The 26,312-nt window shown below is 33.9% G+C and overlaps 3 protein-coding genes across 5 annotated transcripts; 2 read left to right on the forward strand and 1 right to left on the reverse strand.

Annotated features, from left to right (window-relative positions):
* The first annotated feature begins 8,125 nt into the window (after positions 1-8,125).
* Positions 8,126-17,508, forward strand: LOC111382455 (ubiquitin carboxyl-terminal hydrolase 18-like). Of its 2 annotated transcripts, XM_023006436.1 has the most exons (12): positions 8,126-8,632; positions 10,188-10,356; positions 10,442-10,530; positions 10,640-10,725; positions 10,858-11,020; positions 11,145-11,268; positions 11,388-11,545; positions 12,123-12,207; positions 12,721-12,933; positions 14,084-14,145; positions 15,899-16,695; positions 16,792-17,508. In XM_023006436.1, exons 1-12 carry the CDS (start codon positions 8,376-8,378, stop codon positions 17,028-17,030), a joined length of 2,442 nt encoding a protein of 813 aa, XP_022862204.1. In that variant the 5' UTR covers positions 8,126-8,375; the 3' UTR covers positions 17,031-17,508. The 2 variants fall into 2 exon arrangements, with proteins under 2 accessions (XP_022862204.1, XP_022862203.1); XM_023006435.1 differs by having other exon boundaries at positions 8,127-8,632; positions 15,899-17,508.
* Positions 17,509-18,359: 851 nt separating this feature from the next.
* On the reverse strand, positions 18,360-18,788 carry LOC111382452 (xyloglucan endotransglucosylase/hydrolase protein 3-like). The gene is made up of 2 exons (XM_023006431.1): positions 18,742-18,788; positions 18,360-18,627 (listed from the first exon to the last, which is right to left on the reverse strand). The coding sequence occupies exons 1-2, from the start codon at positions 18,786-18,788 to the stop codon at positions 18,360-18,362; spliced, it is 315 nt and encodes a 104-aa protein (XP_022862199.1).
* A 2,002-nt stretch (positions 18,789-20,790) lies between these two features.
* Positions 20,791-25,978, forward strand: LOC111382453 (F-box protein At2g17690-like). Of its 2 annotated transcripts, XM_023006432.1 has the most exons (4): positions 20,791-20,925; positions 22,379-23,481; positions 24,707-24,818; positions 25,646-25,978. In XM_023006432.1, the coding sequence occupies exons 2-3, from the start codon at positions 22,382-22,384 to the stop codon at positions 24,795-24,797; spliced, it is 1,191 nt and encodes a 396-aa protein (XP_022862200.1). In that variant the 5' UTR covers positions 20,791-20,925; positions 22,379-22,381; the 3' UTR covers positions 24,798-24,818; positions 25,646-25,978. The 2 variants fall into 2 exon arrangements, with proteins under 2 accessions (XP_022862200.1, XP_022862201.1); XM_023006433.1 differs by lacking the exon at positions 24,707-24,818.
* The last annotated feature ends 334 nt before the right edge of the window (positions 25,979-26,312 follow it).

Below are 26,312 nucleotides of genomic sequence, written 5' to 3' on the forward strand. Positions count from 1 at the left end.
ATAAAGAATGTGTGGTTGAAAAAGAAGAGAGAGAAAAATACATTTTGAAAAAATAGCTACCAAACGGGGCCTTGGAGTTTTTGATTCTCAACATTTTGTATTTTGTAATAAATAAGATTGGATAGGATTGACAAAATGATATGTGGGTTATATGTATTGTCAAAGCACTATCTATACTAGATAGAAATGAATGATAGATAAATATGTAGTATTTGTGGATCCTTCAAAACGTATAGATAAAAAAAGGCTCTGAGTGTATATAAATTTGAGTCCCAATAATCATTAAATATAGGTTGGTATCTTTGATTTTTCACTACATTTTATGATGTCGAGTTTTGGTCACTAAACTTCTCAAAGTGTCAGATATTAATCGCTATAATAACTTTTCTTTAACAACCATAAAGAAATAGTTGATCGGGCATTCGAATTTCACAATTGGCATCCCATCACTGTTAGATGCCTAATTCGAAAGAGGGACAATCAACATAAGTAAGGCATCTTTGATTGCCCACTTTTGACACGTGTCTTTGACTGCTCATTGTACTTTAAGTTTGTCGAGTTTTGATCACTAAACTTTCCAAAGTGATATCTGAATAATATGAAAACATGGATTTTGTTTATTTTTTGTGTTTAATTATTGTTGTGTTGTTATATATTTAAAAAGTTCTTTCCAAGTTGAACATCTTATTGAATTATTTCATCCAGATATTCGAGCAACACTTTAACGTATTTACGACTCAAAATAGCAAGTCACTACTTTAGATCAGGTCGACGAACTAATATAAATAACGATTTTGTTACATGTACGTAGTGTGGAATCAATTGGCCTAGATATCACATCAATTAGGGGGCAAAGCCCTAGAAGCCGACTAAGTTACATCACTGCCCACTAAAGATCGTTTGACAACAAACTCAACAAAGCTGCTAAGCTTCTTCGAGTTTGGCAGTTTAGCTATTTGTTACCTATGATAATTTTATGAAGACATCATAAATTAGAACAGTGCGTCTTTGATTTTCAAAAACAAAGTCTTTATAGCCTATGTAAGACAATAGGAAGGTGACTGTGTTCTTACGGGCATTCTTTGTGCTGGTAACTTTTTCTGAGCTATTCTTTCGTAATTCAATAAATTTTTGAGATTGATCAGCACAACTAAACCGCCCTCGATTTTTCTTCCAAATGCTTTTGTCTTTTGAGTTACTTCAGATGCACCAAAAGTATTGTGATCTAAATACACCATTGTTGTGTAAGATATAATTGACATTGGATAGGTGGCAATCACTTCCAGCTAAATGAAAAGTTGCCTGCGGAACGCGATTATGAGTTCTATTCGAACGCTTTATCTGGGACAAGTGATGGTTTATTTTTTCATTGAAAAATCAACGATCGCTTCATGATAATTTATATGCTTCACGAGTCTGATAAATTGTTTTTGTTTTTCTTGCTAGAAACTTTTTCAAAAGTATTCAACTAGCATTTGCATAGTTTAGGAATTATGCTTAGTAGGGACCTAAACATAGGAATGATTTTTCTAGAGTCAAGACCATGCCTTATGACAAAAGAGGGAGAAAGGACGAATCATCTATTAATCTGTGATTAAAAAAAAAAAAAAACTACATCTAAGGAATGAGATACAGATTGACAAGCACAAAAGCCATATCTCATGCCCCCTCCCCCCGCCCGGGTTAGTAGGACTACATACTTCGGAATCGAAATTTTGATGAAAATGGCAATAGACGCCCTTCCACCATACCTCAAACAGAGTGGAACCTAATCCATCCATTACCATATAATTAGGTATTTAGCACCGTTAAAGCTGGATACTATGTGCGGCTAATGATTTGTCCTAATTTGCCAGAACATTGGCCTACGTGGCCATGAGAGATTTTGTGATCTGTTGGCCCTTTGGAGGTACATTTTTTGAGGTTAACAGGTATCTCAATGATTCCAATTGGTATTCTTGGTAGGAGTCTGGGATTAACTGGGGAGAACCGTGCCTGCTTTTGAAGAATCTAGGCTTGTTGGGTAATCTCTTGCCTCTTTTTGATGATTTTTGGGTCCAAGATTTTGATTAATTTCTATGGATAGCGTTTTTTTAATGCTGTGCATTTCTTGTATTCTATGTGCTCTCGTATTGTCAGATTTTCGATTTGGTGAAAAATATTATTTTCTTTTGTTGTATAATATGTTATTTTCTTTTATTTTTCTTTAGTATTTTAAGTTTCAGGCATTTCAATGATTTGTGTTGGTGTTTCTGTTAGAAGTGTGGTATTTACCTGCTTTTGAAGAATTAGAATTTCGTTGGTAACATTTCGCCAGCTTTTGAAGATTTAGAACTTAGGGGTTGTATTCAATTGAGATTTTTAATAATATTTTAGGATTTAGAAAGTTTAGAGATGTTCAATGTAGACCTTTTCAGACCCTCTAAAAATATTGGTATACTCAATTGAGATTTTCATAAGTTTTTAAAAAATCTCTATAAGTTACGCGGTATTTTATTAAAACTTCTAAAAATCTCTATAAATCATGAATATTCAAATTTTAATGATTTCTAGAGACTTTTATAAAAGTTTCCGTGGTACTAACTTTTAAACAGAAAGTACTTATATGTGTGTGTGTGTGTGTGTGTGTGTGTGTTTTTTCCCCAATATTTCTTTCTTTTTCCCTTCTACTATATTCGTTTCTCTTTATCTTTCTCTCTCTGATTGTTTATCTCTATTTTAAATAAAAAAATTGAAATGGATTCTTATATTCCGTCCGTCCCATTTATATAGGTTTACTTTTCTTATTTTCTATTCTCAATTATATAGTCATATTTATTTATTAAGCTTGTTTTGTTTTGTTCATCTACTAATATACCCTTATTTAATTTATCTAGTTAATAGTTATAACCAATTTTTTCAATTAATCTTGAAATTGTACAAATATAAATAAGTTAAACTAGGAAGTTATTGGCAAAAATTAATTTTCAATAGCATTAAATAAGATTTCTTAATTTGTGTGAAAAACAAAAGAATTATATTTAAATGGGACAGAGATAGTAACTTTTTTTTTTCATTCATTTTTTTTGAAAAAAAATATTTTTTATTCCCTTGTCTGAGCCCCATTTTTTCAAAACTTATTTTCAACCATATATTCTTTTATAAAATAATTATACACGTATTTCAAAAAAAATCTCTTACTTTTTAAACACATTCTCCAAAAAATTATTATTCCATAATGCATTTTATCAAAAAAATGGGAATCAAACAGGGGCTAAATTAACAAATTTATATATATACAATTTTGATTATTTTTTATTTAATTAAGGTTTTAAATTTTTATTCTTTTTAAAATATTTTTATTATTATACGAGGAGAGGAAAAGAAATTGCGGGAACTACGATCTCACATGTGAGAATTTCACATTATTATACTAAATCTATGTGAATTCTATTTTAAATGAAAATTTTCAAAAAGTCTTCTAAATTATATACAAGTTTTAAAATAAAAGTCTATAAAATCTACGAAAGGCTTCTATTAATTCTATAAAGATTAATGAAAAATCCATAAAAGTCATCGCTTAAAAAAAGTTAATCAAAGTATTCAAAAGTCCCAATTGAATACACCCCGTAGTTTTTATCTACAAGCATAATTTTAATCGGCACATCATGCGGACATGAATATATTTAGGATTGAATTATTCTTGTCACTTTAGAATTTCATGGATTTGGTATTAATTAATTGTCAATTTATATTTTCCCCTTACTTTTTCTATATATTTTGGTTAGAAATTTTGTTCAGTGTTCCAGCTTCCATTACCATATTGCAAAATGTGCGTTGTTATTTTTTATTTTTTATTTTTTTGTGGGTTCATATAGTTTTAATTTCTTCCATTATGATTTTTCAATCTGAAACTTTGTATGTTTCAAGCTTAAAGTTAAACATAAACATAATGTATACAATAGATTGATTTAATAATACAAATTTTATTTTCGTGCAGTTCGAAATTTATCTTTTGAAGAGGATTTAAAAGATAGAGAGAGATGAGATGAATTTATTTGATGATATCTTGACGTTGATATTAGTTCTATTGCCACCAAAATCTTTGTTAAAAGCCAGGAGTGCGTCAAGAGATTGAATAATTTCATCGAGAAACCTTTCTTTCTTTGCTTTTATGCAGAAAGATGAAAAGGGTTATCTATTTGTCATTGAAAAAACAACCATTCTACATGTACATTTTTTTTTCACACAGTTTTTCACAACACACACATGCAAGTGGGTGGGATCCACGATTAAAATAATCGTGGACCCCACCTTTATGAGAGAGTGTGAAAATTGATGTAAAAAAAAGTGATGTGCAAATAGCATTTTTGTTGAAGAAAAGGGTTCCCAATATACCATTGTTGTGTATGATCCCAATGACATTGAAGGAGAGAGCCATCTCCAGCTAATCGAAAAGTTGCCTGTTGAACCTCATTATAAGTTCTATTCAAGCGCTTTATCAAGGTCAAGTGGTGGCCTATCATTTTATGGAAAAATCAACGATCACGGCACTAAAATTTGGATGATTCCAAAGGGTCAAAACGGCTACAGGTGCCTTCCACCATACCTAAAACAGAATGGAGCCTAAAGCATACTGTGACTTTAGATTCCCCTTACAATGACTGTGCAATAGTTAGTAAGGAAGCATATATGATATCCTTGAGGCTTGCACCAATGGAATTCACCGACGGTACTTTTCGGTACTGGCGAAACTATCTTTCTCTGTAACAAAGAGAGCAAGTCAATGAAGTTAATTCAATATCAAGGCCAACCCAAAAGACATAGTTGGTTCGGAGAGTATCCTTGGTATCCTTTCTATGAGTCGCTTATTCTTTCTTCTTATGCTCTTGCAAAGAGTGCATGAAAAATAATTATTGTAGTGTGTATGTGCAGCCGTCGTTTGAGTTAAGTTTTTCTTTCTTGTAAATGTGATCGAGTTTTTGTTAGACAACTATATTTTGAGATTTCATACAACATTATGATTTAGTTGTTATATAGTAACATTTCTTCTTGCCTTCAATGTTCCTTCAGTGGATATGATGATACTTGAGTTACTATATTGTGATAAAACATAATCATACATATATTAGATACCAATTATGATTGAGCCCATGTTTGACTCCCATTGTTTTAAAATTCCATTTTTTTTATAGGTTCATTTTTAACTACATATTTATATATTTTGTACTTAGATGCAAAATTGTTCTCTATTTCTTAACTACACATTCTTTCGCAAAATACTATTTAAAACTCTTTAAAATGGAAATAATGGCTACAAATAAGGGCTGAATTGGCGATCCATTGACTGTACCGTAATGAAGCATTTTGAAGCTGGCAAATAATCTTCTTCATTTTTTAAAATTTTTTTGGGGTATATGACGTTATTGAGCTTCTCTCTCCTAACCTTTTCTAGTCATTTACCTATTCAACTTTTCACTTATCGAGCAATTTTTTCTTGGATAAGAAATCCTTCAAAAAGAAACCATAATTTTACCTTCAAATTCAAATATCTAAAAGATCAATATAAAAAGAATAAAGAAAATAGAAAATCATCATCTCCATCCTCTTACCTTCACAACCCGTAACACTCTTTGGAAAGGTCAGTACATTCAGACTTGTGAGAAAGAGATTGATGAGATAGGACAAGTGCGTAGGTGTAAGAACGGGTTGAGGTAATTTGACGATTAGTCATATTAATTAGAATTAAGCTACACTCATTTTGACAGTACACTCACACGAGTGGGTCCCACGATTATTTAATTGCAGGGCCCACTTGTGTTATGTGTGAGGACTGTCAAAAATAATGTAAAAATTGGTGTACTTGTAGCATAATTGTATTAATTATGTGGTCTATACTTGTATCTTCTTTTATTCTCTAATATTACCCAATATATTTTTTTTATTAAATTTATCTTTGCAAATATGTCATTAGAATTTTCGAGAGAATGAATGAAAAGAACAACTTTTTGCTGGTCTTCAAATTTCTGCTCCAAAATTCATTCCACTTTAACCCTTGTTTTATTTTTTTTTTCCAAATATATTTTCTTTAAAATCATTTTCAACATCACATTCTTCTAACATTATTATTATTTTTTTTTACATAAATTCATAAATTTTATACATTTTAATTAAATTCTCTAAAAAACCTATTTCACAAAATCACGTCTGAAAAAATAAAATCTAACAAGGGATTTATCTAATATGTACGTTTATCTTTGAAAGCTCAAGTAAAGTCCTGCTTACTAACGTTCTCATATGACTCTTTTATCTCCAGCTAATATGACATATCTAAAGTAGATATCTTCCAATCATTTTTTCAATTTATTTTTTACAGAATCATTAAATGTCATTTGAACTTGTGACTGCAGAAGTGGTGCATATGAGCAGATGCCTCGACCATTAAGACGAGGCCACTTGATTTTCATCCAACGATAACCAATTACTACCACAAAAGCTCACGTTTAATGCCATTTAAAGATAATTAAATATAGACTCTCAGCAGTAATATTACCCACTATTATTGTCTTCTCTCTACAACTTAGTTTATCTACACATATTTGTAGCTCACGTCTTTCTTCTATCCTGCATCCAAATGTAAGTTGATTGATTTGACCGTCAGAGTGTTCTTGTGATCGCCCCCTCCATTGTCAAAGGAGACTACGTTTTGCTAACGATTTGTCTCTGTGTACATAACCTTTACGTGTGGATGTAAGTGAAGTTGGAATCAATTAACCACTTCATCAGTCAAGAAACTAACGTCAACACAACTTGTAAAGACTCATACTACTCTCTTAATTAGGCCGACATATTAAAATGGAACACCAAATCTTAATGCATAACTAATCGATGTTTTAATTATCTAGAATACTTGAAAAACAATATTCCATATGGTGAATTAAGAGCATGAAAATTAGATCCATAATGTTTTCAACTCCCATTTTTTTTTTTTTTTTTTTTGTCTAATAATTTGAAGGACTATGCTATTTGTACACTTTTAATGTACATAATTCTTTAGGCCCTCATTCCGTATGGTGTACAAATAGACTAATCCTAATTTGAATACCAAATAGGAACCAATAATTCACTTTTCAAAGTTCCCATTTTATGATAATTGAACATACTAGATCATTTAATGATTAGATAACTACTTTAAACACTTAATTTCAGTAACTTACAAACTTACTTTTAGAGATTTTTTAATTTAAGTTTTTCCCGACTAGAATGAAACTCTACATAATCGAGCATCATGCCAGAATATTCTACACAAAATCTCCAATTTTTTTCTTAAAAAATTACATCTAAAAATGAGCAAATATCTCCACTGTGTTATAGATAACTCTCTCTCTCTCTCCAAATTTAGAAAGTCAAAAAAAAAAAAACCCCCCCCCCCCCCCCAAAAAAAAAAAAGGGAAAAGAAAAGAAAAGATTCTAAGTACAGAATTGATAATTAATGTGTAAAGAAGATGATTAATATATCAATCTTGTGAATATCTCTTTCTTCAATTTTGTAAGTTAATTCTTTATTTTCAAAATTAAAAAACATTTAATAAAATAATTTTGAGCACTAATTCTATTATTTTTTTTTTATCATGATCTATAATCTTATCATGTTTCTAAATTCTCAATGTTAAACCATAAAGATTTCAAATATTAAATCTAGGGAAAATCAATTTGTACAGAAATGAGTTTGACAGAAATGCTACAGATTTCTCACATTGAGGGTGAATCACATGTGAATAAAATAGTGCAACAAAAAAATAAATAATAAAAAAAATCCACCCCCGCTATGTTTTATTTGTATAGATTCTGTCAACTGTTTTCTGTACACTCAGGGGATTGTTAAATCTATACGCGTTGAAGGATGCAAAATCTTTGTCATGAGCATGTTTGGCTAATTATAAAAGTTTTTACTTCTGAGTAATTCCTTCTAAGAAAATAAGTAAATTTTTAATATAAATTTAAGCTTATTCTAATTTTTAAATAATTAAATTTTAAAAATAAATAAGTTACGGGTCCGATCCCGATCCGACTCAACCCGGACCCCCACAAAAATTCACCATAACAATTAACAAGAAAGTGAGAAACCTTAAAAATGAAAAACGAAAAATATATGTAATTATGAGTATAATCTGAGAACAGAAAGGGGAAAGGGTAATCCTTCCTGTAACCAATTTAACCTCTCCCCCAACCAGATTCCTCTTCCCCTGCGTATATATAAACCAAGAAAACCCAAAACGCATACGCACACAAATTACACAGAAATTATAGAATTACAATCAGAATACACTTCTAACAGTAATTGGTATTTAATTACAATGAAATTGTTGAATTGACATTTATCCAGGGATTGTTAAATGCATGTGGAGGTGGATCTCTATTGGTTCCTGCAATTCATAGTGACACCATTCTTGGTGGCTTTTGGGTTGCTCCAACTCGTGAGAAACACCGCCTCTAAGTACTTCGTTGTCGACTCCAATTTTGAGTCGGATTACTCGTTCGATCGCAACAAGGAGAAGATGGCGGCCGCTGGCGGTGACGCCGCCGTTCCTTGCGCCGTCTGTGAACGGAGAGGCACGAAACAATGCGCCCGTTGCAAGATGGTCAAGTACTGGTAAGCGCACAAGCACATTGTTTATGGGTTTTATTTAATTTTTTTTCCATATGTATGGGGTTATCATGTTTCTGATTATATACTAACTGTTTTTTTACGGATTTTCCATAAATTTGTTCGCATGTTCATTCAGTGGGATTTATTTTCTTCTAGCTATCGTGTTTTGTTAGGAACAAATTTGTTGTCTGATGCTAATTTTTTGTATCCTGTGCATGAAAGTCTGTAAATTGTTTAACTTGCGTTGGGAATGTTAGTTTACATGTAAGGTCATACGCACTAGTGGCTGCACATTTGTTTTATGTCCGTTGTTTCTGTGTAGTTTCATTCACCTGGTAATGCAATTATGTTATTCCGGATAAGGAATAGAACCGTTTGAATCAAAATAACTGCTAAACAAGTATTCTCAAAATGTTAAATGTTACGCACTAGCTTCCATTCACGTAAATGAATCCCGTATATTCACATTCAGTAACAGAATATTCAGGTACTCAAATACTCCCTAGAGGAAACCTGTAGCAAAAATTTAGCTGTCCTTTTATCTCTGTTATACCACTATTTTTTGTTAGGTCCAAGCATTAGTTGTCTATGTTTGGTACTCATTTAATCACGAGGTGGATAATGCAAACTGCTGATAATAATTGAGATGTTTCAGTGGCAGTCGTTCTTTTTTGCATTTAAGCAAGCAAGTAATTGTAATGTCTCATTTAACATCTAATTACATCTCAATTCACAAAGAAATAGGGGTCTGGTTCTTTTTCTTCATGTCAAAGCATGATTGTCCTGTTGATAAATTTCTTCTTGTTGTTTATTTTAAGTTTATTCATGTAAACTTCTATTCACATAAAACATTGTATGGTGTATGATAAATTTTGTCTCACTTGTTTATTTTATTTTTACTCAAAAAAAATAAAATAAAAAAATGCTGAAAAATATTCCAACACAGTGAATTTATTCAAGTAAATATGGTGTATGTGCTTACATTCAACTCTAATGGGAGGTTGTGTGAACATACCTCTGTGTTTGTAATTGCGTGAGTCGACTGTCTTGTCTGGTATGTACGAGCTGGAGTGTGGTTTTTAAGAGCCAGCAGGTTTAGCCTAACTCATTGCTTTAATGTGTATAATGGGGGAGTGTAATAGGCTGCTAACCTTCTCTGGGTTTAGAAATTGAGTTATTTGATCCCTTTCACAATTCCACAAAGAAGGTTGAGGAAAATTAAAATCAGCGTAATGGATTTCTGACCTCCAAAACTATATTCTTTATAGCCTAAGACAGACTATATGAAGATAACTGTTTTTACGGCATTCTTTATGACACTCGGTCTATCTCGGTATCTACTTTCCTAACCTTAAGATTTTTGTTGTAAGAACTATCCTCATTCTTTCTTCAACAGCTGCTATTGCTACTTAGCTTGTGTAATTGAATTCTTTGTCTCATCACTCATTTTCTAAAAAATGCTATTTCTTTGAATTACTTTAGGTTCACCAGAAAAGAGAATAAACTTTCTTTCAAGATTATGAAGCTTATTTTTTTAACTTTGCCTCTGAAATTTTAGCTCCGAAGCTTGCCAAAAATCTCACTGGTCTGAGCACAAGAAGAAATGCAGTGATTTTCAATTGTCTCATAAAGCTAATTCTATGCAATCTACATCTATTTTGAGGCGAAGAAAGGTTTCATTGGTTCCTGGAGGTGGGAGCTCCAAGATTTTCAAGCACTCGAAAGAAGTAATTGACTCTCCATTTTCATATTCGAGGTATGTAAGTACTAATGATGAGACTTTGACAAATTCTTCTGCATTTATGTTTTCAGATACTTTTCCCTTATGAGGAATTTGTGGAACTTTTTAATTGGGACAAGCCTGGTTTTTCTCCTTGTGGACTCTTAAATTGTGGAAACAGGTATAGTTTAGTGAATTTACATATACCTTTGAACTGTTTCTGGCTTGTTAATTTTTTTATTTGAAATTCCAAATGTTTTTATATTCTGCTCCCTCTTCCTCCTTTGCAGCTGCTTTGCTAACGTGGTTCTCCAATGTCTTGCGTTTACCCGGCCACTTGTTGCCTACTTGTTGGAGAAAGGCCATCGGAAAGAATGTAATTACACTGACCTAAAAACTCATCCAATATTTTTATGCTTTTATTAAATAATATGACTCATTATATCTGTCTGTTCGAATTTATTTTTGGACACTCCTTATTTTCTCATTTTATTTGCATGTCCCTCAGGTCAACATGATGATTGGTGCTTTCTGTGTGAATTTCAAGCTCATGTCGAAAGGGCTAGCCGGAGTCTGCAGCCATTTTCTCCAATTAACATTCTATCACGATTGCCTAATATTGGTGGTAACCTTGGCTATGGGAAACAGGAGGATGCCCACGAGTTCATGAGGTTCTTATTATTTGAGTCACATCTGATTTTGGTTTTCATACTAGTTGTGCTTTTCAGAGTTTTAAGAAAGCGTTTTGAACCTCCTCCATTTTTTTTGGTATATGTACAATTCAATGTTTTGTAGGTTTGCCATTGACACAATGCAGTCAGCGTGCCTTGATGAATTTGGGGGAGAAAAGGCCGTTCATCCTAGATTCCAAGAAACCACCCTTATTCAGCATATATTTGGAGGTCACCTTCAATCTCAGGTCAAATTATTTTTGCAAGAGTTTTTCTCTATTTTGTTACATCTACCTCCCTCCATACCTCCTCTTCTTTCCTCTCTCTCCCTGCCTTATTTTTTTCCTTTTATTATTTGCCTTCCCAGGTTATCTGCACAAACTGCAACAATGTTTCGAACCAGTTTGAGAACATGATGGATTTAACTGTTGAAATTCATGGTGATGCTTCATCTTTGGAGGAATGTTTGGACCAGTTCACTGCCAAAGAGTGGCTTCATGGGGATAATATGTATAAATGTGATGGGTAAACATTCTTTCTTATAGCATGGAATTACCTTAAATTTACATTCATTCTTCCAGAATAGTGAATTTCTAGCCCATCTTACTTCTAATCTATTTACACAATTGTTCTCATTTATATCTGTTTTCCTTACTTGGTACTTCCACTAGTTATACAGGCACTGAAGAATCTGAATATTTCACTAACTTTATAAAAGACGTAATGAACAAACTAAATCTGCTACTGTCACACAGGTTTTCCCTTTTGCCAAGTACAAGTGTCTAGGTTCTGTTGGACAGTACAACAAGCATATTGTTGCATAACTTCTTTTCCTTCCTATCTTTAGTTGCTTTGTAGATTGATTCAATTCTTTTTCGGTTACAATTAATTAATTAATTTTTATTTTATTTTTTGCTGATAGGCCGTTACAGTTAAATTTTGTATCAAGAAGGGGTGCTTCCTGCCAAATTTATTTTAACAGAAAATACCACCCGCTTTGACATAATTTATTATGGGCAGTGTATACTTTACTGCTACATTCTTTGCTTCTCCCATCCCTTCATAAGTGACATTTACCTACTGGAATGCATTTTGCTTGCAGATGCAATGATTATGTCATGGCATGGAAGCGCCTTGTGGTGCGGAGGGCACCCAACATACTTACGATTGCCTTGAAAAGGTTTCAGGTTAGTTCTGCATTCCTGTCTCACCTTTTTTTTTTCCCCAGCTAATTAAAATATGTAGAACTAACTTCACAAAAGAAAAATGTAGAACAAGAGGAAGGGAACGTTGACTATGCTAGAAAATGGGTATGTGAGTTTGAGATCTGAAGCCTTTGAATGGATTAGTGGTAGGTGCACCATATAAGTTTTATTAGTGGGAACAGACCAGATTTCTTTTGACACCAAAAAGAATAGCAGATTTCAGGCTGTTTAACTATCATTGACGAAGGCACCTAATTTTACCCGTTTCTTTGGTGATTACTAGTAAACGTCATCTCAAGGGTAAGTGCATCTAGTCAGGCTGTTAGTTTAGACAGATAACCAATTTAAAAGTTTCTCATTGGCGTTCGATGCTTGAAGTAATTCCTTCTGCTTCAGTATTGGTTTTTTATTTGATTATAAATGAACCGAAAACTTCAGTCAGGGGAAATTCACTTCACAGAGTATAGTTGATGTACGTGTCTTTTTGTCATGCAGAGTGGGAGGTTTGGTAAACTTAATAAGAGGGTGACATTCCCAGAGACTTTGAATCTGAGCCCTTACATGAGTGAATCAGAAGATGGCAATGATGTTTACAAGCTATATGCAGTTATTGTCCACGTGGACATGTTAAATGCATCATATTTTGGCCATTATATATGCTATGTCAAAGATTTTCATGGAAAGTGGTACAGGATTGACGATAGCAAGGTAAAATTTTCTATCTGTGCATGCATTTAAATGTATCCTCTCGTGTCTGCGACTCTGCAAAGGGCAAACACTTGAACAGCATCATTTTGAATTGAACACTGGTCTTCATAGCTTATACAATTCTGTGTCATATATGTCTTTCAGTGTGACCTTTGTCTCAGTGTATCTCATATGTGATTTTTATGATTCGCGCAAATGAGTTGTATGATGTAGGAGTATGAGTCAGTATTTAATACCTACCATCCTGTATTGAAGGCCCCCATTTTAGTTTTTTTGGATGTTAGCGAGTAATATCCTCGTTCTTGATTGGACATCTGTTTTCCTAAAAAAATAACCTTCCTTAAAGGCGATGTAGGTGTACGTGATGTCTAAGCAAGTGCAAATATCTATCATTTTGTGGTACTTTGAAGATTCTGAAATGAAGCACCAGTTTTCTTTAAATAATAAATAGCAAGTGATCTGGTTTGTTTCAGTTGATAAAATAATATTTTTCCAAGAGGAAGCCATTTTGAAGTTTAGCATGATGAATTTATGATGTGAATCATTAAAAATATGTTTCTTTTGCGTGGTGCTGTATATGTGAATTATCTATTCAAAAAGCAGTTCAATCGAGAGATGCAGACCTGGAAGAGTTTCTTCCTCTTCAATTTTAGTTGTTCAATTCAGTTGTTGCCTCATTAAGATTGAAGTGTTGGGAGGATAATCATGTTAAGCCATAATTTCAATGAACAACGAAAAAGGCAGAAATTGCTTGAATGCAAGTTTTGAAGTTCCAGAACTCACTTATAGTGCGATGGCGTGCTTATGGTACCTTTTGCCCATTTCCGATGTTCACAATCCATAGGCAATTCCAAATAAAATTTAGGCTAAAGGAATGTCACAACAAATACTGTTTGTACATGTTCAGGCATCTGACTGCAATTTTTTCGCCTGATATGCTTCTCATAAGCACTGATGGGACATGTTCTAGTTGAACACTCAAAAATTTATACCCGTATCTGGTTAAAGATCTATTTCGAATGAAAGAAACAATTCTTGGAAAATGCTACTGCATTTTTGAAAGAAAGAATAGCATTCCACGATAGTATGGCAGGGCATTCTTTATTCTTGTTGAACATTCACTTCATATTCCTTATTTTTCCTCTATCAGGTTGCTAGTGTTGATTTGGATGAGGTTCTTTCACAGGGAGCTTATATGCTCTTATATAACAGGTATCTCTCTCATTCTAGGGCTCTTCTTCTGAGCAATCCCAAATATCCACATTTCAAATTATGATAAACTTCTCTAGAACCTCAACCATGTTTGTGCGGAATAACCTAAAACAAACAAACAAAAGTAAAAATTGCATCAGAACCACTAATTTTACAGAGAATAGGACTTTTGTTGTCAACATCTGTGTAAAGTACCTTGCCCACCCCCCAGAAGTAAACACACATGCAAACTTAAAAAATGATAGTTAGCATGTTTGGCTAAGCTATAAGGTGCTTATAACATGCTCAGTTGTATGTCTTTGAGATAAGTTTACTTAATGCAATATATATTCTAGAGGTCAGATGACTAAATTAAATACCTTGGAGGAGGTCTTAATTAGAGCAATTCTAAGAGACTTTAAATGTAAAATGCTCTATTTTAAAGATTGAATCCTTAAAATTAAGCTTCAACAAACTCCTTTAAAATAGGTAGTGGATTTGACTGACTACACTTGGAGCTATGTATACGTATTTTATAACGATTGCATTTAATAAGTTGCATGTTTTAATGCTCTACTTGGATTATTTTATCCTTTGTCATCCGAAACAAAAATATTAATTAAAAAATGAGGAAAAAGCAATTAATGGTTATTGGAAAAAGTAAAATGAAGATTAAAAAAAAAAAAAAAAAAAAAAGGAGTTCATTCGAGTGTGTAAAAAATATCTCTCTTTGAATTATAAGGTGCTCTCTATTATGTAAAATATACTCTTTAAAGATAAAGAGGCTCTTGAACATGCTCTTAGTTGGCTAGGCTATAGAATAAAAGCTAACTACTCTAGATATCGTTGAGTAATGTCGTTGATTGTACTTATGTGACTAGATCAAGCGTTTGGTTTTCTGTAAGAGAGCAATGTGAGTGCATGGTTTCATGAGTAATGGAGGGAAAATGATGAGAGTAAAGCAAGGAGAAGAAGACAGTTCTTACCATGGCAGTCCCACTGGGGCATCGTATTTTAATTACACGTTAAAAGAACAACAAATCTTGTAGTTCCAAAAAGAGCTACAACGTGAATTAGCCTTGGGGGAGAGTGGCTTCTCAAATTGTTTCAGTGTTATTACTAATATAGATAAGATAACAAGCTGGCATTGCAACTTCTACTGTGAAATTAAGCAATTATAAATATTAGCTTGAGTTTCTGGTCCAACCGATGGTTTTCCGTGAAGATGCATTCAGAATGAATAAAAGGCATAATGAGGGCACCGTATGAATCACTGACATGAATGAAGAAGATGAAAGTAGTCAGTGATCAGTGTGGAGAAAGAGCACTTGTGTCACTGCATGAGAGATGGATATCTGAAGAAGACTTCAGGGAGTTTGGAAAAACTAACAGATTCCCCACACAAGAAATCAATTTAGCTCACAAGTCCAGTGGCATGTTCAATAAATGTACATTAGGAAGAGAACTTTCAAAAAGAACAACTAAAAAAAATAAAAATAAAAAATAAAAGAAAAAAGAAAGTGTTACTTCTCTTAATTGCAATAAGAGCAGAGATGTTAGCAAGTCCTAACTTGCAAAATCGTTAAATAATCACCCCGAGTACATTGTTAGATATATAGAGATTGGATTGGACAGCCCCTTGATTTTTTGTTTTCTTGAATCACCATTTGATATTTGTTGGTCAAATCTTATTTAATAGCTGACTAGCCAATGGTCCTGTGTATGGCTAACTTAAATGGTATATAGTAGTCATTTTTGGTGTTGCTTTTCATAGGATCCGGGCTCGCCCATCTTGCTTACTTCCTGCTGAATCTGTAAGGAAAGAGGAAACGGAAAACATGAAAATGGAAGTACATCTATCCCCAAATCAGCCTAATGAGTGCTTCTCTCCAGCAGGATGCCTCGATAGCCCTGTTGATTCTGGACCATTGGCATCTGTTAATTGTTCAGGACCTAAGATCTCAAATGGTGGGGAAGACTTATCATTCTCAACTGATTCTGTTGACGCTAGAGGGGATATAGTGATGGTAGATTCTGAAGCAAGTCCTTCAATTGTCAAGGATGTTGAACGTTTACACAGTAATGGGTGCTTTGTCACACCTGGAGAAGTTGATTCAATTGCTGAACAAGCTCATGAACCAGCCACTGGAAATATTTCAATGACTTGTACAATTTCTCCTCAGTCTGGAGTTTACAACATTAAACCATCCTCCCCCATGTCTGATGTTGAGAATGTAAGTGGGGGCAGCAATGACATGAATGAAGGTTTATTTGAAATTTCCGGTGAAGCTTATTCCAATACTCGGAACCATATCTCCGAGAAATGCAATACAGCACATGATGTATCAGCCATGGCAGTTACCAGTGACAAAGCCCACGATGAATTGAACTTTACTCATTCATCTATGCCTCAGATTGCCAAGTCTGAAAATAACATATCATCCCCTCATGGTATTCAAGATGTGGCAAAGAAATCTAATGGATTGAGTTCTTCTGGAGCAAAGTTGAAGCCACTTCTTGCTCCTGGTTTTCTTGGCAAACGCCCAAGAGACAAATGTGTCAAGAAAGAAGGTATCCTTGAAGTAGCATCAAATAGCCACCTGAATAGTCAAACAAATGGGATCGTCAAACCCAATTTAACATGTCAAAATGGTTATTTGTTGCCAGATGAGGAGAAACATTATTCTGGTCGAAGCTGTTCATCTGATAATTTGGATGGGCAAACAGGGATATTTGACAATGACACTGAAATGGCCTCTGTTGAACCTGATATGGCTATAAGCTTGGAAAACCGAGTTTCAAGGGATCCAATAGCATTTTGTAATGGAACTGGAATTGACAAAACCAGTGAAAGGCTAAGGGTAGGAGGACAAAGTCTGATTCATCGTGGCAAATACCATGGATAAATGGAGGTAGGAACTTAAATTGAATTGGCAGGTTCGTGAGGTTGACACAGAGTATGAATTATCACTTGTATGTATGCCTCTTAGTTTTGTAAGTCTTGAGTAGAATCTTCGGACAAAGGTTTGAACCTTCACAAGTGGCTGTCTGCAGGAAATTACGCTACCATAGTTCCATGTAAGTTGGAGTTTACTTGCTTATGTCGTACTGGTGGCTGAACTGCTTAATTGTGCTTACACATTGTTTGGCTGAATCAGATAACTATCAAGTGTCAACCATGTAAGTACTAATTCCGTGAATGATATTTCATAATCAATTCTGGGGTAGCATTTTTTTCCTGTTTATATTAGTTGATGATCATCACCCAAACTGGATGTGATGGGATTTTTGTCCATGGTTTCGTTGTTTACAGAAATCTTGGATGCTCTTTGTACCTGTTTAACTTGGACTCCTTCAATTGAAATGGAATAACCTAATTGCTTAGTTTTGGAACTTCCATTATTATTTGTAGAGCCTTAGATTGAAATATTGCTTACGGTTTTTATTTTAACATCACGACTGCAATATTTTTCACCATATTTATTGCTTGTTTGGTAAGGTACACAGGAAAAAGGGTACAAATTATGTCAATCGTAGTATTGGGTTATGTTCAATGTTTGTTTTAGGTGTGTCAAAACTCTTTCGAGGACATGCACTTTGGGTAACACAAAATTCGAATTTGTACATTTATGGCATGTTGGTAGGTGAGGACAAGTGATTTTAGCCAATCACATCTCAATATCTCATCAAACTTACGATGGACTAACCAGTTTTTTGGAATCTCTTTGCTATAAATGGTAAATACACATATTCCCGTGAGCTTGTGGGATTCACGTGTCAAGTACAGGGTCGTGTCTTGGTCAGATTGTATTCCTCTCTTCTTATCGCCAATTATTCATGGTGATGCTCACTAATGCAATTTCTATTTGCTTTTTCTTCTTTTTTAAAAGAAAAAAAATGGAGATTTGCTCTTTGCCAAGTACAAAAAAAAGTCTTGCTAGTAGTGAAAATGGTGGCCTCCAATTGTTACTTCATTGGTTGTATAATAAAATTCTAGACTTGTTCCTTTCTAGCAGTCTTTTTTTGTCCTTTTTGTCCCCTTTCTTTTTTGGTTTTGCATGCTCGATGGAAGAAACCAAAGTACATAAACATCAATAAGGGCACTATTATTCTCCTCTGATTTTCATTATGTATTTTTTGTTAGGCCGACTCTGTATCATTGAGATTAGAGTACTTCGAGCAAAAATATTTTCCATAGGCATTCTGGTTTTTTTGTAGTCATATTTGAACAGTGTTCATATTTCATATCGATCTTCTGTATCCGATTTCTGTTTTTGCTTCGCATTGAGCTTCAAGTTGTTCCAGAAATACTTTTTCGAATTACATTGCAAAATAATGTTGATTTGAGTTGGGCAAGCATTAAAATCGAAATCTTGATAATGAGTACTGAAAGGAGCTTGAGACCAATCAACCTCTCCCCGGTCTGCATTGCATATACTTGCCTCTATGTGCATAGGCCTCCACGGATAATCCACTCTGCGTCCTTCATGGTTCTTGAACCCTCTAATGGAACTTGGAATCACATAAAAAAAAACATTCTAATGTTGCTTATGTCAAGTTTTGGCACTTTGCTTCCTAATAATTTGTGGTCTAGCTTGCACGAAGAGTAATAATTACGAAGCTTGCATGGATTTTGTTACATAAATAATGCTATTTAGTACCATTTGCGTTTAACACAATCTACGAGACGATATTTATCACGATAATTTGACAGCTTTTTAGTAGCTTTTGATAAAAAATGATGAAATGGGTCACCATGAAAAATATAAAAAAATAAATTTTTAGCGACTTTGGCTGTGTTCAAAGCACCGTTGGTTATTTTTAACACCACTTATGATATTTTAGTTAGTATTCACTGTCGAATGTGTTTCAATGATCATCAACAATATCACTATTGTAATTCTATCTGAATCAGAGACATATACTAATTTCAAATAAAATAATCAATAATCATACTATCAACTATTACAATAACTTCTTGTTCATGATTCACATCAAGTTCACTCACAACATTGATGTTGATAATCGTTGACGAATATTTGTTGATAATCATCAATAATATCACTTACTGTCTTAAATGACAAATTAATGTGAATTCCAATCAAATCGTCAATCATCATTCATCACCAACAAAACTTTTGTAAGTACTATTTGTTCTATCAAATATTTATTATTGTTTTCGAAAATGTTCTCGTACTTATTTTGCCCAAGGCCTCAAATTCTTAAATTTATTTATTTTTAAATCTTATTTGCTGTTAAATTTTGACTTTCTATAAACCATTTGTCTTGTTCACGACAAAAGCCTGCTGAGACTCCGCCCAAGCATGGGTATAGCGTAGACAATGTGATCATGCATACATAAATTATTATGTTAACAATTGTATATATATATGCAGCACAATCGTCTTTTATGAATAATGCTATTTATACGTAAAGAAATTAAATAATAGTTTTGATTATGTTAGTTGTATATAAAAATGGTACATTAGGGATTACATAAAGGGTGTAGAGGAAAAATAATGAATGAAAAAGTTGACTTTATTTTAAATTGACAAATGATAGAGTGACATGTAGCATTATGCAAACTTGATATACATGTAGTAAGGTCTAATTTTGTTCAAACACAGACGAGATATCAAAAAGGAGTACTTCAAAAAAGATGTCAAAAAGAGAGTGAACAAATTTTTTTATTTGGTTGAAAAAAATTATGATCCAATCATATTTCATCACATCATGTGTAAGTCAACTATTATGTTAATTATTACGTACATATAGCGCAATCGGTGAAAAATTATGATTATGTACATGTAGCACAATTGATAAACTATTATGAACTATCATGTAATTTTGAGCCAATCATATTTCATCATGTGTTAACCATTATATACATACATGAAGCACATATGTTCTTTTATTACAAGCATAGCCAACACATGCTCCTTAGTCTATTAAGCCACGTTTGACTACTGCTAGTGATAATAAAAGCTAACTTATAAGACATGGACCCGCCACATTGTGTTGACTCACTTTTTTTGCTTATAAAACGTGGAATTCATTTAAATACAAGGACCCACCTCTTACAAATTGTCCAAAAAAAAAAATGCTCAATAGATTTATAATTTTTTGAACAATTAAACTACTTTGCCCTAAATTGTTTTTTAACACAATATTTTGACATCCTCTCACGCGCGTCGGTCTCGTTTGAATAAAAAAATTCAAAAAAAGTGGGCCCTTTATTTGTGAGTATCAATCAGATTGTATGTCAACTATCTTCGAGCAAAATAGCATTGGTTGTTTTTTGACGGAATATTGTTTTTAATCATGATGAAACATTAATTATGCAATAATTTATATAAAATAATGAGATTAGAAAGTTTAATTTTTGTGTGAGGGAGACGAGATGCGGTCTTAAGAGAGAGAAGCACGAGAGATGATGAATTATCATATCATCAATATTTTATCATGATGATGATAAATATCATTACTCTTTCTAAAAAGTAAATTTGGATTCAGGTTAATACATATGACTAAAGATAAAATTTAAAAACTGACGAAATCTTGCGTAACAAACATGCCCTTACGAATTCTCTGGAACTCTCTCGATAACCGCATTAAATAAACACATGTACTTTAAAATAAAATAAAATAAACAAATCATATCCGTATTTGAAGCACCGCGTCATAGTCAAATAGATTCAGTTCAGTTCAGTTCATTACATTTACTTTCCAAAACCTGCAATGCTCAATAAAATAATGGCGGTTTAGAGAAAGAAAAAGTCTGAAAGGAAGCGAACTTTAACGGTGATTTCTCTTAAAATTCAGTAGCATATCTTTTCCATTTAAGAATGTAATAGAAATATCGGATTTTCTGATTAATTGGTTTTTGTGGTAATTTGTATGGTTAAGTTTGAGATTTAATCTAAACCATAAGGAGTGGTGTTATTTACTCGTTTCTTTCTTGTTAATGTGATGTAAAAAGATTGCTTATAGTGGTGTTAGCAGTGAGGTGATCATTACTGTTATTATTCCTTAAAATCCTCTCTCGAAAGAACTGATTGATCGTTCAAGTTTTCTTTCCCCCCTTTTTCTTTGAAGATTTTGTGCATTTATTGATCTTCGTATAGAAATCAACGCTTCGTTTCATTTCATTTTATTTTATTTTATTTATTTATTTATTTATTTTTAACCTGTAGCAATCGACTAGTAGTTATTGTGCATGTGCGTGTGTTGATTTGGAATGGAGGTAGGATGGCCTCAGCTAGTTGGCTGGAGTAGAAGGTTAAATTCCACTTAAAACAAAAATTTGCAATTGTGAATTTAAATTTGTTTAGTTAGAACTTTGCATAAACCAACTGTTTCCATTCCAATTCCATCATGATGAAAATTTTCAAGTGCCAGTTTGTATCAGGAAGGAACTTTATGCTATTTATTTGAATTTTCCATGATCTAATTGTGACGCCACTACGTGTTTGGCATGAAATTCGTTGAACTTCCAATTTTAATACTTCAATAGTAGTAGGTCTGAAATTAATGCCTATATGTTTAATTAATGGGCTTCCTTGTTTTCTCTGGTTGTACTTTGTCTGTTTGTGTCTATTTTATGATGTTTAAATTGTAGTTTGAGATTATGCATGTACATATCTACGTGTTTACGTGATTGTGTCAAAAGGAAGTTGGAGGTTGTCTCATGATTGTATTACCACAAGCCGGTTGAGACTTGAAACAAGTGATTAAATCTAGCTTCCATCATCGCAAAATCATGGAGATCTACTGTGCAAGTAATTGAGGATCTATTAATGTTAATAGACGTTGCCCTTCATGAGCGTTGATTGTGTTACCTGCTATTTTCCTTCTTGTAGACAAATTGCCAATGTTCCACAAGATTCCTCCGCAACTTTCCATTGCAAGTTAGGTGTCCATTTACTTCCATCACCTAGCTTGATGAGGCTTGATTATATCATCCCAAATTTATATGGAGACCCGTTGGACTAGTAATTAAGGGATGATTTAATTTATGTAGGCCGTGCCCTCTATCAATGTTAATAGTAGTTTCTCGCCATCAATGTTACTAGCCATCGCCTGCATTAATTGCCTTTCCCTGCAGGGTATTTATAAGTTGTAGTATCTCAGTATCTCTTTTAGTGAAAATCAATTCCAATCAATCTTGATGATAGATTATTTTCATGTCCTGAGAGGCAAAGTTCTACTCCGGCATATAATTCAGCTGGATTCTCACTTTCTATTCTTCTCTCAGACAATGACAGATTGGTCTAAGTTACCTGCTGATGTTTTGGGGCTTATTGCAAGACGGCTGCATTTTGTGGAAGATCGTCTGAGGTTTGGCTTGGTCTGCAAGTCATGGAGAATGGTTATGCTTCAAACGGATAGATTTTCGTGCTCTCTGCTTCCTTGGTTGATGCTGACAGAGAAGGAAGAAAGTGATATGCGACGAGTTTACAGTCCTTTCAATGATATGGTTTATGAGCTTTCTTTGCCAGAAATCTGTGGTAGGCGATGTTGGGGTTCACCTCATGGTTGGTTGGTTACTCTGGATGTTGCATATAATATGCATTTATTGAATCCCCTGTCGCGTGTCCAAATTTTTCTCCCACCACTACATAAATGCTCAAATCTGGAAAATCTCGTTTGCTGTCCTGAAACATTTCGCAATACATATGTGTATAAAGCTGTTCTGTCTTCAGATCCATCTTCAGCAAACTGTGTAGTTTTGGCAATCTATTCTGACAATAAGATGGCTTTTACAAAGCCAGGTGATGTAGCCTGGACCCCATTGCACTGTGGTCCTTCATTTGTCAGTGATGTCATTTATTTTGGTGGGAACTTCTATGCTGTTGATTCGTCTGGAAACATTACAATCTGTGATTCAAAAGGCTCTCATTTAAAGACCGTATCTTTACCAGTACAAGAGGTAGATAATGAGCTTGGTGAAACCTCTATATATCTTGTGGAGCTAGGAGGTCATATACATGTGGTCCAAAGAATTATGTATGACACAAAAATTTATGATCTCCCAGTTCTCAGAACATGGAATTTTGTAATTTACCGGGTGGATGTCTGCAACGAAAAGTGGGAGGAAGTGAAGTCTTTGGGTGACTGGTCTATCTTTATTGGAAGCAATCATTCTTTCTCCATTTCAGCTTCTGATTACCCAGAGTGCCTTAGGAATTGCATATATTTCACTGATGACTATTCTGGACTGTATTACAATACTACAACTTACTTGACATATGACATAGGTACCTATGACTTGGATGGCCCCAGGATACAAACTTTTCTTCGAGAGGATGTTTCTCGTTTCAACTTTTCTCTTCCGGTTTGGATCAAGCCCAGTGTGAGGTAAGTTTCACCTCATATAATTTTCTTATTTATTCCTTTTTATTATTATTTGCATATGTGCGATTTATTATGTTAGTTCATAAGATTCCTTTAAGGCTTTGGGATGCATGGATCATGCACACCACTATCATGGGCGTGATAGTGGAAACAGTACGTTCAAGTTGGTTGAATGTGTGAATTTTGACGGTTATTCTTTCATTTATTTTTCAAGCAGCCTCCTTGGGGTGAAGCAAACAAGATCCTTCTCCGTCCCATATTGTTACTTTGGCTTAATAGCTCAATGTTCTGTGCATGTAGCACATATTTTTTTGTGCTCATAGTTTTTTATGAAATCATGTTGTTTTGTAACAAAATCTAGTGGTTTTATGGCAAGGCTTTAGAGATTGGGATGATTAGTATTTTTCCTAATGCAAAATATAGCCTGTGCCTCAGAACAACTACAAAGTACTCGGGGACTTTGAAGTAAAAGAGAGACAGTACCTATTTCTTTGTTCGAAGATGCAACCCTTTAGACGCCTTAAAACTGAAACCTTGTATCCCATGTGAGTTAAGATATTCTATGGTCCAATTTGAAATATCCAAGGTAGTTTTCATGCATTGGCGATACCTGTTATGCAAAATATCTGTTTTTTCTTTGAAGCATGGTGATCTTCATAGGTTGGAGTGAACATGTGTTCAACGTGACACTTGGCGTATCCCCTATTTTTTTTTTGTATTTCTGAAAAGCAAGCATCAATTCCTTGAAGCGCAATGAGCACGGGTGCAACCCTCCGAGTCTCAGGTCTCTATCTGTCTTCGTGGTTCTCTTTGAAAATGCCATCCCAGTTGTGAAACATGGGTATCATGTGGTTCGCTTTATGGTCGTTTATGTCTCACAGATTATGGTAGGGTTGTAAAATAGCCGGGTCAATTTTCTAGGTCTGCAAATTGTACTCGGCAACCAACCTAGTCTAATATCACTTTTTATTTTGTGCTGTATTAATAGATTATGGATGATTACATGTGTTTTATCTCATTGATACTGCTTGAATTTCTTGTGTCTTGTGCTTTTTCTCAATCCTGTATTTCTCCCCCATATATCTGCCACCAGATCTCAAGCCCCTTTTTTTCTCATTACAAATGGCTCCTTATTAACAATGTTCATATGGAGCTTAAAAGATTGGCTTTCAGCACCAACAGAATTCCTATCAAGGCGTAACCCCTTCTTAAATTTTTATCCTCTCAGTTCGACTCCCATCCAAAACATGCAACAAACATGGATACATATTGGTGCTGCATCAGAAAGCCTTGCTGGTGCAAATAAGCTATCAATGTAACAATTGTAGGGTGCTGCTCAGGTATTGCTCTTTCAGAGTGAAATTCTGATTGAGATGTGAGATTTCTGGAGGAATTTTGTTCTATTTTATTTTATTGCCTTATGTGCAGTTAGACAGTATATTGAACAAAATAATGAAGAAAACTCTAGTAGTGTTGTTAATTGAAGCTCTAAACATGATATAAACATGCATTGACGTTGATTGACCTCAATTTATTCTTATTTACGTCTTGGATCCTTTTGAGTGTAAGTAAACGTTCATTTGGTAGAATGTTTTGTAGGAATTATAAAACAAGAATAGATTTATTTGTACATTTATTTATAGCATCTTCCCAAATCTCTAGAGGGCTTTTTAAAACTGCGGCCATCAAACAAGTCTTGTTAGCAAACAGAAAATGGAGGTTCATCAGTGATAGGAACTAGGAAATGATTTTCCAAGAGTTTGTTGGGAAAGGAAGATCTTATTGTGGAAGGTGGGTATTCTTAATTGTGGCCTTATAGTGTACGCTGCTGAATGCAGGACCTGGAAGTTATTGTCTTGACTAAATTATGGTGACTGATATGCATCAAATCCTTCACCTTTATATGCTAAATAAGTTGAGAGTCCGGCCACAGCTTTATGCGAGTTTGAGGCATGAAAGAAATCTTTAATCTGTCTTTCCTTGAAGGGTTAATAGACAGAATCTTGCATGGTGTCATTTCTAGGTAGGTGTAAATGTGTAGTGTCGTATTAGTTTGCTTTATATGGCATGAAAGCTTTGAATTCATTGACGTGCAATTTAGCAATTTGGAACCTTCGTTATCTAGATGACTGACAGAAATATTTGGTTATTACTTTTGTTTTACTAGATCAAATGGAGTGTGGAATAGAAAGAGCAGCAGCAGGTGGATACAAGTTGAACAAGTTACTGATGTGACGAAATGAACAACTTATGACGCTTGTGAAGATATCGCACCTTGAAAATGGTCTTCTTTTTGTTGTTGCTTGATAAGACAAGTGGAATAGGTGCTAAAGCTATAACTATTTTGTATTTTGATATGTAGTCGAATAGATCGACTCTGGATCTGAAAGGTTTGACTATGGGTTTGCATGTGATACAGCTTTCTCTTTGTAATCCGAAGATTGTATCTGATAGCAAAAGCTTTTGTGGTGAAGCTAATGTTAACGTGTTTATCGCTGTATATTGGATTCTGTTAGAATTTTATTGTATTGGCAATTCTTTAGATAAAATGGCTAATGTGAAAAGTTGTCAAAGTGAGTCAATTGGAATATGGTATAGATGAAATAGGAAATTTAGTGTTCGAGTTTGGAACAACAAGGAGAGTCATTAGAATTATGCAAGCCTATGACCATTTGATACTCGAGTGGAAAAATAGTAACTTGTCATGCGCTTGTTGTTGAGCTATAACTCAAGTGACGCACCGTTTGCTAGCCTGGCGATAGAGCGACGGTATTATGTGCAAAACTCTAATTCGCGTTTTTCAATAGTTATAATTGATCCAAGTTATCTAAATA

This window comes from Olea europaea, unplaced genomic scaffold (assembly GCF_002742605.1).
Source record: "Olea europaea var. sylvestris unplaced genomic scaffold, O_europaea_v1 scaffold2501, whole genome shotgun sequence".
Taxonomy (NCBI): domain Eukaryota; kingdom Viridiplantae; phylum Streptophyta; class Magnoliopsida; order Lamiales; family Oleaceae; genus Olea; species Olea europaea.

Bases quoted from the DNA above. Each gene is read 5' to 3' on its own strand.
- LOC111382455 (XM_023006435.1), top strand. From the start codon at position 8,376: ATGCATGTGGAGGTGGATCTCTATTGGTTCCTGCAATTCATAGTGACA. The intron at 12,208-12,720 runs GTTAGTTCTGCA...TTTGTCATGCAG, and splicing joins TTGCCTTGAAAAGGTTTCAG to AGTGGGAGGTTTGGTAAACT. The intron at 14,146-15,898 runs GTATCTCTCTCA...TGCTTTTCATAG, and splicing joins TATATGCTCTTATATAACAG to GATCCGGGCTCGCCCATCTT.
- LOC111382452 (XM_023006431.1), bottom strand. From the start codon at position 18,788: ATGGTACTAAATAGCATTATTTATGTAACAAAATCCATGCAAGCTTC. The intron at 18,628-18,741 runs GTAATTATTACT...AAGTTCCATTAG, and splicing joins ACAAAATCCATGCAAGCTTC to AGGGTTCAAGAACCATGAAG.
- LOC111382453 (XM_023006432.1), top strand. From the start codon at position 22,382: ATGACAGATTGGTCTAAGTTACCTGCTGATGTTTTGGGGCTTATTGCA. The intron at 23,482-24,706 runs GTAAGTTTCACC...TTATCCTCTCAG, and splicing joins TGGATCAAGCCCAGTGTGAG to TTCGACTCCCATCCAAAACA.